The sequence below is a fragment of the Hippoglossus stenolepis genome, chromosome 3 (genome assembly GCF_022539355.2).
Source record: "Hippoglossus stenolepis isolate QCI-W04-F060 chromosome 3, HSTE1.2, whole genome shotgun sequence".
In the NCBI taxonomy this organism is placed as follows: Eukaryota; Metazoa; Chordata; class Actinopteri; order Pleuronectiformes; family Pleuronectidae; genus Hippoglossus; species Hippoglossus stenolepis.
The window spans coordinates 5,053,209-5,068,808 of NC_061485.1; the positions used below are offsets into that span (position 1 = coordinate 5,053,209).

Here is a 15,600-nt window from a genome sequence, read left to right on the forward strand (position 1 = left end):
TGACAATGTGTGTGTGTGTGTGTTTTCAGTGTCAGTGCTGCAGTCCATTCTGTCCTCAGAAGCCTGTAAGAGCGGGATGCCAACAGTGTCGCAGCTCGTCCAGACACCGTGAGTTCACAGATTCGCTCCAGCAGCAAGACTCAAAACCACATCCACACTAAATCTGCTGAATCCGATAGTTCACTTTGTGTGTCTTCTGAAATTTTGTCGTATGCACAAGTTGCAATGGCTGTTTTGTCTTTTTAAGTGAGCGTCAACACAAAACATCACTGTAAAGCATCCGTCCATAAGAGAAAGGGCAGTTGGTAGGTTTGTGTATAGAAGAAGATCCCCCTCTTGAATGTAGAGGAATGGCTGGAATGTTAAAAAGGAAATGTGCAGGAACCAGAGCAGCATCTTTTTCTTGTCGCTGTTGTGTCACGGTTTGTGTTTTGCAGGTTGTTCAGTGATGTCCAGCTCCAACAGTCAGAAAAACTCCAGATCAAGGTAAGAGGCTCAGTCTGATATCAGTTCTGACAGTTTGCCTTACACAGGGTTCGCTGTTTTGTTTTTATCAGGGGAAATGTTCTAAAAGAAAGATTGGGAACATTTCTTAAACCTTACTCCTCCAGGTTCCCAGCAGGCTGAAGGAGGCCCTGAAGACGGCCAAGGAGAGCCTGGAGAAGCGGCTGCAGGAGGAGCAGAGAGTGGTGCGTCACGCATCTCATTTACTACTTGAGTTAATATTTTACTTTTCCTGTTTCAAACTGCTGAGCAGCTCGACTGGAGACGTGTGGGTCGTGACCCTTCATCAACAGAGACCCTCCAGATAAGGGCAACACAATATTGATTCAGCAAGGAATTGTGGCTCTTACGACAAAATAGCTGTGGAAAACCTTGCAACACAGTTTTCCCACAACCTCTTCATGTTGCAACCACAAAAACTCAGTGCTGACATCAACGTGGAATTATTTTAACTTGCTCTTGCCATTATGGGCACAGGATGCTGATTTCAAGAGCAGCACAACTCCAAATACAATAAACCCAATTTGACCCTCAGCAGCAGCAGTAGTTCTTTCAAATCTTCCAAGTAGATGCTGTATTTTCTGGATAACGCTTGATTGGCGAACATGGTGTTATTCTCTTAAGGTGCAGTTTGACCAGATTATATGGTTTGTGTTGAATTCAGTGATATTTATTGTTCACAGACTTTCTTTATCTGGTGAAAGCCTCTTGGTTCAGTGACATTATCAGTTTTCCGTCCAGGTTTTATTAAAAGGTTTCATCAAGCAGATTGTAAAGGTGAAGTTTGCTGTTTGTACGGAGGATAACGTTGTGTATGAACTTCTGATTGAAGATGCACCAGCACAGGAGGTTGACCAGAGCTCAGTCTCACCACAGCTCCGAGGAAGAGAAGAAGAGGAGGAAGATTCTGGCAAGGAAGGTAGGCAGCGGAGTCCATTACGTAACCCTCTGTGACTAAGGCTTATGGGATATGTTGTCCAAAGTTCATTTCTAAAAATGGCTTCAGAGTTAAGGACAGAAACCCCATTTATAAAGACTGAAATTGTGCCAGCGAGGGGGCGAATGAAACTTTCACTTCCTGTGGCAAAGCAAATCCGCAGCACGGCTTCCATTGGAGTTCAACTTTCTTAACTTTGACCTCCGACATCCGCCTGCATTCCCATAAGTGTGACCCTCAAACTCAACAAGTACACGAGATGTTGAATATTTTAGTTCCAGAGAAGAGACCCTCATTTGGCAGATAATGTTTGAAGCAGCGTCACAGCGAAGTCTGAAGCAATGTTTGGTTTGTGTCTCTGCAGAAGTCCAGACAGTCGGCTTATGAAAATGAAGAAGACGTCTCTGTCAGAAACAACAATAACTCTGGTAGGTCACTGCTCCTCCTGCAGCTCAGTCTGAAATGTCCGTTTGTGTCTGAATGTTTTTCATTTGGCACCTTTCTTAATAATAATAATCTTAACTCTCCAGGACATAATGAATAACCCACTCTTAATAACACTGCTCCATAAAACTATCCATCTAAAGCTGTTTTTGGTTATTGATGAAGATTCAAATTCAGTTCTTGTTTGTATTTTCAGGTTCTGGAGCCAGTTCCCCTCCCACATGCCCCTCCTCCCCCACCCCCCCATCCACCACAGGTATGTCTGTCTGTCTGTCATATAGATGTCTGTACTCCCTTCTGTCTGTCTGTCTGTCTGTCTGTTAAAGACTGGTGAGGAAACCTACTCGGTCAGTAGTTCTTCAGCACCGTCGTCTCACATGTAACAGCATCATTGCACCAGAAACTTGCACGTGTGATTAATTGATTGAAATGGTTGCCTCAACCTGCCTGTTTGTCTCTTCACCGTCTCTCACATCGTTTGATTGCCTGGTTTGCAGACAGGTGTCTGTCTCGGCTGTAGCTCTGTGTCCTCATGACTTCGTTGTGTCTGTAACTAGCTGAACACAGGGTGGGAACCACAGAGGTTAGATTTTATACTTCGCTGAAGTCTAAGTCTGGTCATTTTCTCTATTTTTCTTAGTGTCAAAAAAGTCCCATGTGCGGAATGAAACCCATAATGTATTAGTTTGTATTTCACAGATAGAAAAACCTCTGCTGGAGGATCTCACTTTAAACCAGCTTGTACTGAATGTCACAAATATATGAGGGAGTGAGGCCATGAAGATCCTTTAAAGTAAGAGGCCCACATAGATTTATTGACACTAAGAAAAATAGAGAAGACCACCAGATGTTCTTTTTTCAGCTGACACAAATTTGAGTTCAGTTTCCTACCCTGGTATTATTGTCTCCTCTCCTTGTTTCCTCTCCTCCTCTCCTCTCCTCTCGATACTGTGTAATTGCTGATTGGTCCTCTGAACAGATAACTGTCATGTGCCTCTCTCTCCTCTTCCTTCCTCTGCTGTCTCCACCATAGAGCATGCTCCATTCTGACCATGTCGCTGGGTAAAGTAAAAGCTTTAATGGCGCTAATGATAATGATGATGATGATGATGAAGGTCTCTGGTGGTTTTTAAAGCTGTCGTACACCCAGGCTTCCCAGCAAGCTCCTGGTCACAAAGACCTGTCGCAACATTATGAAATCAAGTCATGAAGAAGACGACGCCTAGTTGAAAACTGAGGAACGACAACAATCTCATGATCGCACACATTCACGAGGTCATCGCATCGTATTTGCCGTTTCAGCCCAGATGTTCGAAAGCCGCTTTTGAAAAAGTTTGATAATGATGTATTGGGTCTTTAATATTTGTTATTAAACCTAAACAATCTTACTTCAGTTCTTACTTCTTACTTCACTGAGTAGCACATCCTGTAGTGTAACAATCAACCTGACAGCGCTCTCTGGTGGACAAACTATGCTTTTACATTTCTCTACCTCAATTTCTTGATGATCATTGTCTGACGAATACATTGATTATAATAATTTATATCTGGCTCGTATTCACATTTGCAAATCACAAAACTATGATACTTGGATCAAAATGTTTGTAAGAGAAATGAGAGCTCACCTGGACAAACCTACTCTCGAGTCTAGTTTGATTATAATTCAACAAAAAACTCTAAGCCTGTTTCTTTCCTTCAATGAGAACTTCACTAGATCCTTTATAACATGTATGATATATATATATATATATATATATATTTATTCTTCATTCAACCTGAGGGGAAGCGGTCAGTTTAGAAACAATCTCCATCTCAACTTTCTCTAACACCGTATCATCATAAACCAAACTGCTGGCGGATGATGAAGACGAACTTTACATCTGAAAACCGAAAGAAGAACGTTGTGCCTGAAGTTTCTCGTATGTGAAGAAGTGTCTTGCCTGGATGAGGGTGTACGCACATCTTTATAAAAACCTCACAATCTGCAATGATTTCCAAAACATCTCAGACGGTCCGGCTCCTCCCCGACTCAGACCTCGTGTTCTCATTGGAGATTGTGACCCGTCTGTTCTGTCAGTTGGCATGTCTGTCCGTTCATCTGTTTCCTTCTCTGTTCCTGTTTGGTCTTCATGTGTTTTGGGATTTCACAGTGGAGACGTCTCAGATGTTAAACACTTATTGAACTGATCATTTCTTGTAAGCTATTAGCTGTGAAAGTTTTTTTCCCCCTTAAAGTCTAATAGAACTGTTCTAAAGTTGACCAAACACTTCAATACTTCCTTTTGAAGCATTTCTTTGGTTTTGTTTGATGTCTTACTCAGATAATTCTTCCTCCTCAGAAAGCTTGAGCACACAAATTTCATTTCTCTATGCTCTGTGTAGTGTAACTGTGGAAGTGACTGAAGAATCATCTGAGTATTACATCAAAAACACCCAAGGTCACTGTAGCTGTAATGAAAGTCAGTTTGTTCCTCAACCTTCCTGGAGACAATCGCTGCACACGTCAGTCGTCCTGCTGTCAATTAGTCACATCTTTAACGATTCTGTGGAATGACTGTTGATAATTAAACTCGAGACCAAAACAAGTACATCCCTCCCTCCATTGGTCCTTCAGAAGCTCCACCCCCACACTCATGCGCCCCCATTGCCACGGAGCACCACCCATCTCAAATAGTTGGAATGAGGCTTCATCCATCCGACTGAGAAGTTTGGAAATGCTTCAACTCTGCTGTGGAAACACGTCCACACTAAAACTGAGACGTTTTGAAATGCTATCGGCCCTGTTTTATTTTGAAAACTACGTACCACATTTTAGTATAGACGGGCGGAGACATTTTGGAAAACGATGATGTAGACACTCTGAGTCTTTTCCATAACTTTCGCTAATTCGTGCAATTAAATTCTGTATTTTACAACGTTACAACTGTTAACATGTGACCATTCTGCACCTATCCACCAAATCCTTTCTCTGTACACTGGCACGCACCAGCCCAGTGTGTGTCAGTGACCACGAGAGGTGTGCGTTCAGGCACGTACGAAGGGACGGAGATTTAAACTGATACGGAGCCAAAAACACACGTGTGGAAAAAGATAGTTCCACTGCCCCTTCACCCCCCCATCCATCCAGGGCTGTGCGTTTTAAACAAGATCTGTATTCAGAGCACACAACTACAGCTAGTCGGCCTTGAGGAGATTTACCTGAGCCCCCCCCTTAGCTCACCTCACCTTTCAATTCCTGTTGTGTTCATCACAGCACAAAGAAACAGTTTTTTCCACTGATTACATCGTCTGTAACCAGGCAGATTGTCTCTTGTCTCCAGGTCTGGTTACAATCTGTCAAACTGATCATTACGTAGCAGAAACGTCATTGCACAGTCAGAGAGCCGGAGTCCGTGGACTCCAGCTGCTGCTGCTGGCCTCAGCTTCAGCTTCATGCTTGAGCTCCGCAGGGTTTTCCTTTGCTGCCTGTCGTCACCCCTGGGTTTCATCTGGTTCGGGGAAGAGAAGTGTCAGAAGTGTTCAACTCACCATCAGTTCAAAAGTGGTTCTGACTAAACAAATAGACTGCGCTTTGTTTGGAGAACACTGGGACAGTAGCTCAGAAAGTATAAGACACAGACCAGGATCAGTTTGAGCTGAACATTTTAAAACACTGATGCCAGTCCCTCTCAACAGCAGCTGCTCCTCAGGCTCATGGGCACTGCAGCATTTAGAGCAATTACAGATACCGAAAAGAATCATTTCCAACTAATCAGTGCAGTGCTGTTAAAAATGATTCCATGGATAGTTTTTATTTATCAGTTAATGTCATACAAAGAGACAGTGGGTCCTACGTTAGGATCCAATGGAGCTCTTGACTACATATATGTAAATGAAGCCCGGAATCGAACCTTGTTACTTTTTTTTACTCAAACTGTGTCAATAGCGTTAAAAACTATTGACAACCTGAACTGTAGGTTGAGTTGAACTGGTGGTGGATTGAGTTCAGCCTGGACGCTGATCTGTTGGTGCTGGTTTCACAAAGATTAACTCTGGAAAAGCCACAGAACACAGGATAATACGTCATCTTTTATAAAAGGTTCAGTAGTTGTAACTAAAAGCTTTGGCAAGTAAATATCTTACCAAACCTTTATAAATCTTCGTTAAGCCGTTAAGCAACACCAGCGATTTTTAAAGATACTGCATGAGGTGAATTTCTGTCAAAAATGTCATAACTCAATCAAATCTAAATTCCAAAAGAACATCAGAGATAAATATCTTCAAACCAATACAGGCTCACATGTGGTTATTTGATTAAACTCCTGCAGCGTCTTTGAGCTCTTGAGTCGACAGGTCTTTGAACACCAGGTCGGTTTCTGCTTCGTCTAATATTGTCACACGTTAAAAAATAAATAGTTGAGTTTTGTATTTAATCACGGATTTAAAAGATGCTTACCAAAAATACGGACTTGGTGTGAAAGACCTTTAGACCCCTTCCGTTTAACTCTTGATCAATTCCCTTTTCTCAATAGTGCTGCATCTACCATTCATCTGCAGCTTATTGATACTTCCAGCAGTAGATGATGTTGACTCTTCAGAAAGTCAGAAAATTGACCTTTTTATTAACGATATAAGTAAATAAACTGGTTCTTGTTAATGGCGTATAACTGATCTATAAAGCATTAAAAAATCATGTAGTAACCATTTTATTTTAATGAAGCTATTAGTTAAAACCCTTTTGTAAAAGGTTTCTTATTAGAAAGTGGTACAGAAATTGTTTGTCGAATGAGCTGACGTCTGGTGATTTAACGTCTTCTCCTCATTTTCTAATCTTCAGCCAACAAATTGCTGTGATATGAAAAAACGCTGAAGAGTGAAACTTACATGAATCAGTCGAACAGATCTTTGTGCAACCAACCTCTGGGGACTTGGGGACAGTGAAAGTGACTAGAAGCCGTTGCTCTCTCTCATTCCTTCCTTTTTTCGTTCTTCTCTCGTTAATCCAGGAGCCCAGACTGCTCCTCCTCCTCCTCCACCTCCTCCTCCCCCTCCTCCTCCTATGCCGGACTCTTCCTCCTGTCCTCCTCCTCCTCCTCTGTCTTCCTCTGATGGCGCAGGGGGAGGTCGTTCTGCCCTGCTGAGCTCCATCCAGGCCTTCAGCAAGGGCAAACTGAAGAAGGCTGAGACCACCGGCCGCAGCAAACCTGTCACCTGACCCAGCCCCCCCCCCGCCGCTGCAACCCGTCCTCCACCTGCAAACCATCATCACAGCGACATGCCGACCCACTGGTTCTGCATCGTGGTCTGGTTCATGTCGCTGCTCCCAGAGATGTGAAAACCAATCAAAGTACCATTTTTTGTTTTTATCTCTATTCCTGCTTTTACCTGCTTTTAATTTTTTTTAAATCCATTGCTGTGGTTAGAGAGAACAGAGGACTGTCGGAGGAAGAAACTGTCGCCTCAGTCTTCGCTTTCAAAGAACTCGAGACAATCCTTGGCCCCTGAGGGTCTGAGCCACCAGGCTCCAGATAACAAGATGGTAAACTCAAACTGAGTCTGGAGAGCTGCTGAATGCTTGGAGTTGGAAATTCTGGAGCCTCTGTGGATGCCTGATCCCACTGGGTGACAAACTTCAATATCCTGGATCCAAAAACTATGTGCTCTGACGTTGTCATGGCACTGCACAGTCCTGATCCTGGAGCAGTGTAGAGAAACTGGCCCTAACTCCTGCTTCCCCTCTTTTGAAATCATCTGGGACTCATCTTTGACGTGTAGCATCCAGACTCTGCTGCTCGCTCGCTGCAGGACATCAGATGAAATGAAGAACGCCTCCGGGAATATTAGGAGCTGCACTGCAAAAAAAATAAAGAAATCACCTTCATTAACTCATTTCTGTTTGTAATTAAGTTCCAAAATCTTTGTAAGAGAGGTCCCTGCATTAGAGACAAGAAATATTAACCTTTATATTGATATTAGAACATTTATTTGCTTCGGAAACAAGTTCAAAAATCATACAGAACTTGGAGATTTATTTGATACTTGATTGTAGGAGAATGAGATTTAACAAGAAGAACAAGAGTCACATGACAGACAGAAATGACTTCATATAAAGGGGAGTGTGTTTGAAACAATCACACCTGCTGTGGACTTTGTTTGGTCTGAACATTATTTGACTGAGCAGTGTTCTGCACCGTCAGTTCAGGATCGTGTGAGTTCTTCAGCCCAGACTCCACTTTGTGTTGATCCGCTCAGTGAGCATGAAGCAACCTGATTGGTCGGATGTAGATTTGTTCTGAACAACGTAATCACTCTTTTAGACCAAATGTGCACAAAAAGTGTCGCACAAAACAAAGAGCAGCAAAAAAAACTGATAATCGTGATGCTGCCAATTACAGTAAAAGCGTTTCCAACCACCTTCACTGTGCACTTTCAGTTTGCTAGAAAACCTGAGTGAAAATTAGACAAAGGTTTATTTATCAATAAAAATAAAATGAAGGTGCGATGGAAAAAGACTCGTCAATTTAAACCTGAGGAGCATGTGAATTGCACCAAAGTTTAGTTTGGACAGTGCAGAAGTTCAGACATCAGAGATTTGAGAGCTGTCGGTTGAAGCACAACTTTTCCTAATGCGACTTCTTCAGCTTTCAGCCGCCTGGAAAGAAGGAAATCAGTTGCCTTTGTGATCAGAGAAGTTTAAGTTGCTTAAGTCAAACCTGCAGACACAGAAATACAAGTTGTTTTGTTTGGGAAACACCGTCCACTAACTCTGGTGTCTTTAACATTTACCCTCCACAGAACTCAGTTTACTTTCATTTGAGGATTTGATTTCAGACCCTTGTTGTGGGGATTCCTGATATTTTTGTTTTACTTCTGTTGTGTTTTATTGTTTGTTGTCGTCACAGCTGAGATTATTTTTGTTTTATTGTGCCATATGGATCCTTGTGCCTGTTTAAATCTGTTTTTTGTAAAAGTATTGCATGTCACAGTATAATATGATTTGACATCAGATCATCTGTATGTGTGAAGCTCTGTCTGGTGAGGATATAAACACTTTAACACACAGGATGTCTCCATGTTTAAACAGATTATTACCACTGATTATTATTTTCATTTAGTCTATTAAACGTCAGAAAAAAGGAAAGATCCGTTTTTATAGCTTCTAGCTATAGCCTCATGCTTACCTGACAAATATGAGAGCAAAAATATATCTCACTAATTCTCAAATTCTCAAATTTCACTCTGCTCATTCTGTGTGCTAAAGTGTTTGTCCTGAGCTCAGGTGACTCCTGCAGCCTGAAGACTCTGATCACTAACTTTAAGCACTCGGAGCGTTTTGAATGAGCGCTCTGTGCTGAAATCATTTTGTTTTTGCTATTCTGTGCAATCCGGTCCAATGCGATGGTCTTCACGTCTTGAAAGGTCATTAAATTGTGTCAGAATGTTTCTCTGCAGCACTTTACCCGTGAGAGGTGGGAGACAAGTCCAGAGGTGTGTTTGTGTTCATGAGAACAACTTGCAGGATGAACTCAGTCCCAGAGCTGGTTCACAAGCAAGTTGTTATTAAAACCACTGCAGTGTCCAGGTTATTGACAACTGTCACACAATGTTATCAAGTTCTTTCCCAATGTCTTAAAATATCTCCTCTACATCTATTGCAGCTGTACAATGAACGTGTTCATCCATACTGAAGTTAGAACTCCAGTAAGCCTGCTGTGATGAACTTATAACTGCATCTACCAAATGAACATTGATTAAAAAGCGGTTCAGGAAAATAGTGACTGAGTTTTTTATTTATTGCAAACCCGATGACGCTAATGAAATGTCGCTTTTAAAATTCAGTTACAACATGTATTAAAATATGTATTTGTGTAAGCCATGTAATTAGTTTAGTAAATACATTTAGTTGTATGACTGAATGATGAATTTTACTAATTCAATATTATTTTAAAATTCAGTAATAAAATGTACCAAAAATGAATATTTGTGTAAGACATGGAATTACTAAAGTTATTGCATGTAGTTGTATGACTGAAGAATAAATTGTGGAGTAAAATTCTGTGATAAAATAACATTTACTTATATACATCCTTACATTTGTTAAACATATATAATATAATTAATATAATATATTTATTAAATGGCAGGTTTTGTCCTCCATACCTCTTGACTATGTCCTTGGGTTTTCCTCTCGCTCTTCCTCCCGCCCCCTTCGACGCTGAACCGCTGCGATTGGCTGACTGACGTGACGCGGGCCGACCGACAACCGAAGCGCGGCGCTGATTGGTAGGAAACGCGCCGACCTCAGCCGAGTCCCCGCCTTCTCTCCAGCAGAGGACAGGGTGAAGATGGCGGCGTCCGTGAAGTGTTTTCTGCGCTCCGCAAAGGTCTGAAACCCGCTTTAACGTCTCCATGCTGCACTTTAATCCACAGGACGAGCTGCTGACTGTCCGTGTGTGTGTGTCTCTCTCCCCAGGGAACCGTGTCCACTCTGCGGGCCTTTCACCGGAGCGTCCCGGCCGCGGTGCAGGTCAGTTAGCAGCTAACAGGCTAACGTTAGCCCCTCAGCTAACACACTTTATATATTTCCCATGATGTTTAAACTGCGTGGCTCAATGACAAACACCACCTGTGGACAGGTTGTATCCGGTGAAAGTGAATGTCCTCCCTGTCCGGTGTCACCGTGTCGACCCCCTGGTTCTCCGGGTGTTGGAGTTCATCCCTGAACCTGGTGTGGGGTTGGGTTGGGGGTTTAGCCTCCTGGTGACACTGGTTTCCTCAGGAGCGAGATTTCAATGTCAGCGCAACGTCGGACAATGTGGATCAAACCGTGGTCACCTCCAAAACCTCCAGCCGCCGCCCAGCCTGCGTGTCCAGGCTCCGTTTCCAGGGCTGACAAGCGGATGTCAAAGCTGATAAACGTGTCTTTAAAATCCCACAAAACCTGCTGTAAATGAGATCGTTAAAGGTCCAGTGGGAAGGGTTTATCAGCAGACAGCGATTCGTAGTGTTTTAATTTGTATACGATCACCTGGAACTGAGGTTAATTGGGTTTTGGTTACTTTAGAATGAGCCTTTATATCCACATCAAAAGTGGGTCCTCTTCCCTGGAGGCTGCCATGTTGCAGCACCATGTTTCTACTGTAGGATGTTCCTGTCTTTATCTGGGTTTTCAGACATGACCTGCTGGTTAAATCTGGTGAATTGGCTACAGAGTTTATCCAGAGTTTTGTTTTCACACATGCACAACAGCAACAGATCCTGTGTATTACTCATGGAGAGGTGGAGCAGACAGACAGGAAGTGATGTTTTTTATTCTTGACGACACCCCGACACTGTCGTCAGCGTCTTCTACGTGTGTGTGACTCCACTTTTTGTTTTTAATTTTTGCACCTGTCGCATTTTAGAAGCGTCATCAACCCCCCACTCACTTGCAGAATCCAGTTGGGGGGGGGGTCACCTGCTGTGTTCACACATAGACTTCTCCTGCTTTTCTATGGGCTTCATACTGGGAGTCCAGACCATACCAACCCATATTCAGGCTGTTTGTTACTGGTCATATTAGCCCCTATAAACAATATGTTTGGTTTTGACCTTGTGTGTTTGTTGTCACTTCATTTTAGTGTTTTTTCACACAACTGACCAACACATTGTTGCCTTTGCACAATATTCTTTTTAGTTTTTAAGGTTACATTTGACTCTTTTTCATATGTGAGAGTTTGCACAACCTAAATAGAAACGCGCTTACCTTTGCATATTAGGATTTAAGGTTACATTTTCCTCATTTAAGTTTCTAATTTTCTTATATATTATTGATCATTGATCAAGTTTTTTCTCAGCCTTTTACTTCAACTCTGCAATTCTTAAGTGAGTTTCTTTTAAATCTGTCTGTTTGGATGTGACATGTTTTTAACGAAACTTGTATAGCACCTTTTGCACATGTGAGCAAAGACAAATTTCTGCCTCGACAATATGTAGACAAAGTATTTTTTATCTATCCCTCTATCCGCCTGTCTCTGTAAGTGCTGTTATCAGAAAGTGGTTTCAGGATATTGATAACCCTCCTGCTGCTGCTGTTTGTTATCAGATGAACGTCCGTGATGCCCTCAACCAGGCGATGGACGAGGAGCTGGAGAGGGACGAGCGGGTGTTCCTGATGGGTGAAGAGGTGGCTCAGTATGACGGAGCCTACAAGGTGAGTGGACCCTCGTCAGAGCACGATGAGGTCCATGAAAATGGTTCAACAGGAACGACATAATTTTGTTCAGTTGTGCCGAAGGTCTAATAAAGCCTTAAAATGTGTGTGTAGGTGAGCAGAGGTCTGTGGAAGAAATACGGAGACAAACGTATCATCGACACTCCGATCTCCGAGGTGAGACACTCGACGCTCGACCACTTGTTTGGCTCTTTTCGAGTTTGTTTTGTTTGTGATGAAAACACTGGAAACACACAGGGAATTAACATTCTCCTTCTCTATCTCTGCGACACAGATAGGCTTCACTGGTATTGCAGTGGGAGCTGCCATGGTGAGTTCAGTCAATACACACGGTTATTACAGCGAGTGAATTTATAACGTTATTGGTCAGCACTTATTGATATTAATCTGTCGCCCCCTGCAGGCCGGCCTCAGACCCATCTGTGAGTTCATGACCTTTAACTTCTCCATGCAAGCCATCGACCAGGTCATCAACTCTGCAGCAAAGACCAACTACATGTCAGCCGGTCGGCAGTCGGTGCCCATCGTCTTCAGGGGACCCAACGGAGCGTCGGCGGGTGTCGCTGCACAGCACTCGCAGTGCTTCGCTGCCTGGTGCGTTCATTTTCACTCTTGTAGCTTTGATAAAACTTAAAGGTTCAGTGAGTGGGATTTAGTGACATCTAGTGGTGAAGCTGCATGTTGCAGCTGAATTAACGCTGCAAATTTCCCAAAGATTTTCTATTGGATTCAGATCTTAACTGAAGTCACTTTCATGAAATCAGCCTGAGACAATAATATCCTTTGTAAAAGTAGTACTTGAAGTAACCGAAGTAACTGAAGGAGTAGTGTTTTCATTGTGATTGTTTTCTTCGTGCAGGTACGCTCACTGTCCTGGTCTGAAAGTTGTTAGTCCCTGGAACGCAGAAGATGCCAGAGGTCTCATGAAAGCAGCCATCAGAGACGACAACCCCGGTGAGAGCCGATCTTTTGTCGGGGGTGTTCCCTTCCTCCAGTTCCTTCCTTTCAACAGCTTTTTTAACTTTCTCCTCATTTTATACAAACGCATTATAAGCTCAAGTTTGTACTTAGATTCTTTTGATATGTTTTAGCTGTAACTGTGCCTCAATGTGTGTGTGTGTTACAGTGGTGTTCCTGGAGAACGAGCTGATGTATGGTGTTGCCTTCGAGATGTCGGAGGAGTCACAATCCAAAGACTTCACCATTCCCATCGGCAAGGCCAAAGTCGAGAGACAAGGTGAGACTCATGCTGTCCTGATTCGCTGAAATTGGCGTCCGGAAGGTGAAATGCATCAGTTTGTCTAAGTGTTAAATATATAAAACAACAACTCCTAATATTTATACAACAATAGTGGATGGAAATGGACCCTAACTCGTATTTTCTTTTGTCGATTTATCTGGACATTATCTTGTTTCTAAACTCTGTTCTTCTCCTGTGTGCTTCAGGGACTCACGTCACATTGGTTTCTCACTCTCGATATGTCAGTTTCTGTCTCGACGCCGCTGCCGTCCTCGCCAAGGAGGGAATAGAGTGTGAGGTAGAGGAACAAAACAGTTGATGGCTGACACAGGTTACCTGTGCTCAGCGGTGGGTTAACCTCTTCCTCTGTGTGTGTTTGTCAGGTGATCAACATGCGGACCATCCGTCCTATGGATATCGATAGTATTGAGACCAGTGTGATGAAGACTAACCATCTGGTGACAGTGGAAGGCGGCTGGCCTCAGTTCGGCGTCGGAGCAGAGATCTGCGCCAGGATCATGGAAGGTGATCATAATCCCACATCTGTGTTCTGATCTGTCGGTGAACTTTAAACCTGGATATCTCGTTTTAAACAACCTATGAAACTGATATATGTACTCCTCCTCCTCCTCCTCCTCCTCCTCCTCCTCCTCAGTACTATTTGATTCTGAATGTTTACGTGTGTCCAGTAAACACTTGAAGCCCTGGGGGATTGTCACAGATGTTGACGGCAGTTTAACAGTCGTGCTGAAGTCTGAGACTTCTCACCACTACCTTTTGTTTACGCCTGCAGATTTAACAGTGGGAACATGTATTTTCTATTTTAACCTCGTGTGCATGTTTGCAGGTCCTGCTTTCAACTACCTGGACGCTCCAGCCACCAGAGTGACGGGAGTCGACATCCCGATGCCCTACGCCAAAATCCTAGAGGACAACAGTCTGCCGCAGATCAAAGACATCATCTTCTCTGTCAAAAAGACCCTCAACATCTGAGAGACACACACACACACAGAGGACAACCCTACCAGAATCCTCTTTGTCTTGCTCACACAGACATTGGTCAAATATTTAAACCTTGTGTAAATACAGTCAAACGCTTTCTTTAAAATCTTCTCCCGACTGTTTAGTTTCCAGCCAGATGTTGATCGATGAAACGCACAGCTGTTCAACCTGCACCCAGAGCTGCTGACACACAAGAGTTCGGTCAAGTCATCACTTCTGTTACTCATGTACAGACTTAACTGAACTCTGCGTGGGGCTCTGGTTGCTCTGTCCACTTCTCCCTCTTCAAAATAAACGTAGCTTTATCCTATAGATTTTAAAACTGTATTTCTGTGACATTTGGTGACAACAAACTGCTGAGTGAGCATAAAAAAGGAGAGGATTTGATCAGTGTACAGGTCTGAGAGCTGCCAGGGTCAGAATAAATGTGTGAACTTAATTTCCTCAGCCCTCCAGAGGGACCAAGTTCCCTGCTCTCAGTTCTTTTGTTGTGAATTCACACTCGTATGTTTCCAACCACCAAATCCACATACTCAGTCTACTTACTTAATTATGCCGACACTTAACTCAGTCTTTGAAAGCAGCAGTGAAGAAGAATGACCCAGCCGATCACTGGAGGTGGAGCGTGGTCAGGATTATTTATTGTAGCTGCAGCAGCTCTGTGGATGTTTTTGTTGCTGTAAATGACTGTTACAGAAATAAAAACCTTTGTCCTTCACGCTGCCTCAGTCTCTCACGTCATTTATATTTGGGGATGTTCTCCCCGTGTCTGCCGGTGCACTGGTTCCTCCCAGTCTGAACACATGCAGACAGGGGTTAGGTTAATGAAACTAGGTGTGAATGTGAGTAGGGGTTTCTAATAGTCAACCCTGCAATTCACTGGTGATCTGTTAAGGGAAAATGTGTTTTATGCTTTAGGCTTCATGTTCACTGATTATCTGTCTTCTTGTGAACACGGTATCTCAAGCACACCTTGAGAGAATGTGTTCAAATTCTGAACAAACGTGAACTGATAAAATGTTGGAGGTCAAAGGTTAAGACCTATTTGACCTTGTGAACGTGATGCATCACAAACACACAAAGGGAATTTCATCACATCTGGAACAAACATTCACTTGGACTCAAAGAATGACCTGATTAGAAATTGGAGATTAAAGGTCAAGGTCACTGTGACCTCAAGCCCTTGTTTGCCTTGTGAACACATTATCTTAAGAACACCTCCAGAGAATTCTTTCGTTTTCGTTAGCAACAAATAAATGACTAACTTATCAGAAACGTCTG

At 43.0% G+C, this 15,600-nt stretch overlaps 2 protein-coding genes across 2 annotated transcripts in view; both read left to right on the forward strand.

Annotated features, from left to right (window-relative positions):
- The window catches only part of pxk (PX domain containing serine/threonine kinase), a 23,896-nt gene extending 14,260 nt beyond the window's left edge, over positions 1 to 9,636 (forward strand). Inside the window, exons 12-18 of the mRNA XM_035151547.2 lie at positions 30 to 108; positions 438 to 486; positions 612 to 689; positions 1,337 to 1,423; positions 1,806 to 1,869; positions 2,082 to 2,141; positions 6,871 to 9,636. Of these exons, the coding sequence (XP_035007438.2) occupies positions 30 to 108; positions 438 to 486; positions 612 to 689; positions 1,337 to 1,423; positions 1,806 to 1,869; positions 2,082 to 2,141; positions 6,871 to 7,079 (626 nt within the window). The 3' untranslated portion in view covers positions 7,080 to 9,636. The remainder of the gene's footprint in view (positions 1 to 29; positions 109 to 437; positions 487 to 611; positions 690 to 1,336; positions 1,424 to 1,805; positions 1,870 to 2,081; positions 2,142 to 6,870) is intronic.
- A 486-nt stretch (positions 9,637 to 10,122) lies between these two features.
- On the forward strand, positions 10,123 to 15,037 carry pdhb (pyruvate dehydrogenase E1 subunit beta). The gene is made up of 11 exons (XM_035152625.2): positions 10,123 to 10,248; positions 10,338 to 10,391; positions 11,949 to 12,056; positions 12,171 to 12,233; positions 12,352 to 12,387; positions 12,481 to 12,671; positions 12,937 to 13,031; positions 13,204 to 13,314; positions 13,524 to 13,615; positions 13,701 to 13,842; positions 14,165 to 15,037. The coding sequence occupies exons 1-11, from the start codon at positions 10,210 to 10,212 to the stop codon at positions 14,308 to 14,310; spliced, it is 1,077 nt and encodes a 358-aa protein (XP_035008516.1). The 5' UTR covers positions 10,123 to 10,209; the 3' UTR covers positions 14,311 to 15,037.
- The last annotated feature ends 563 nt before the right edge of the window (positions 15,038 to 15,600 follow it).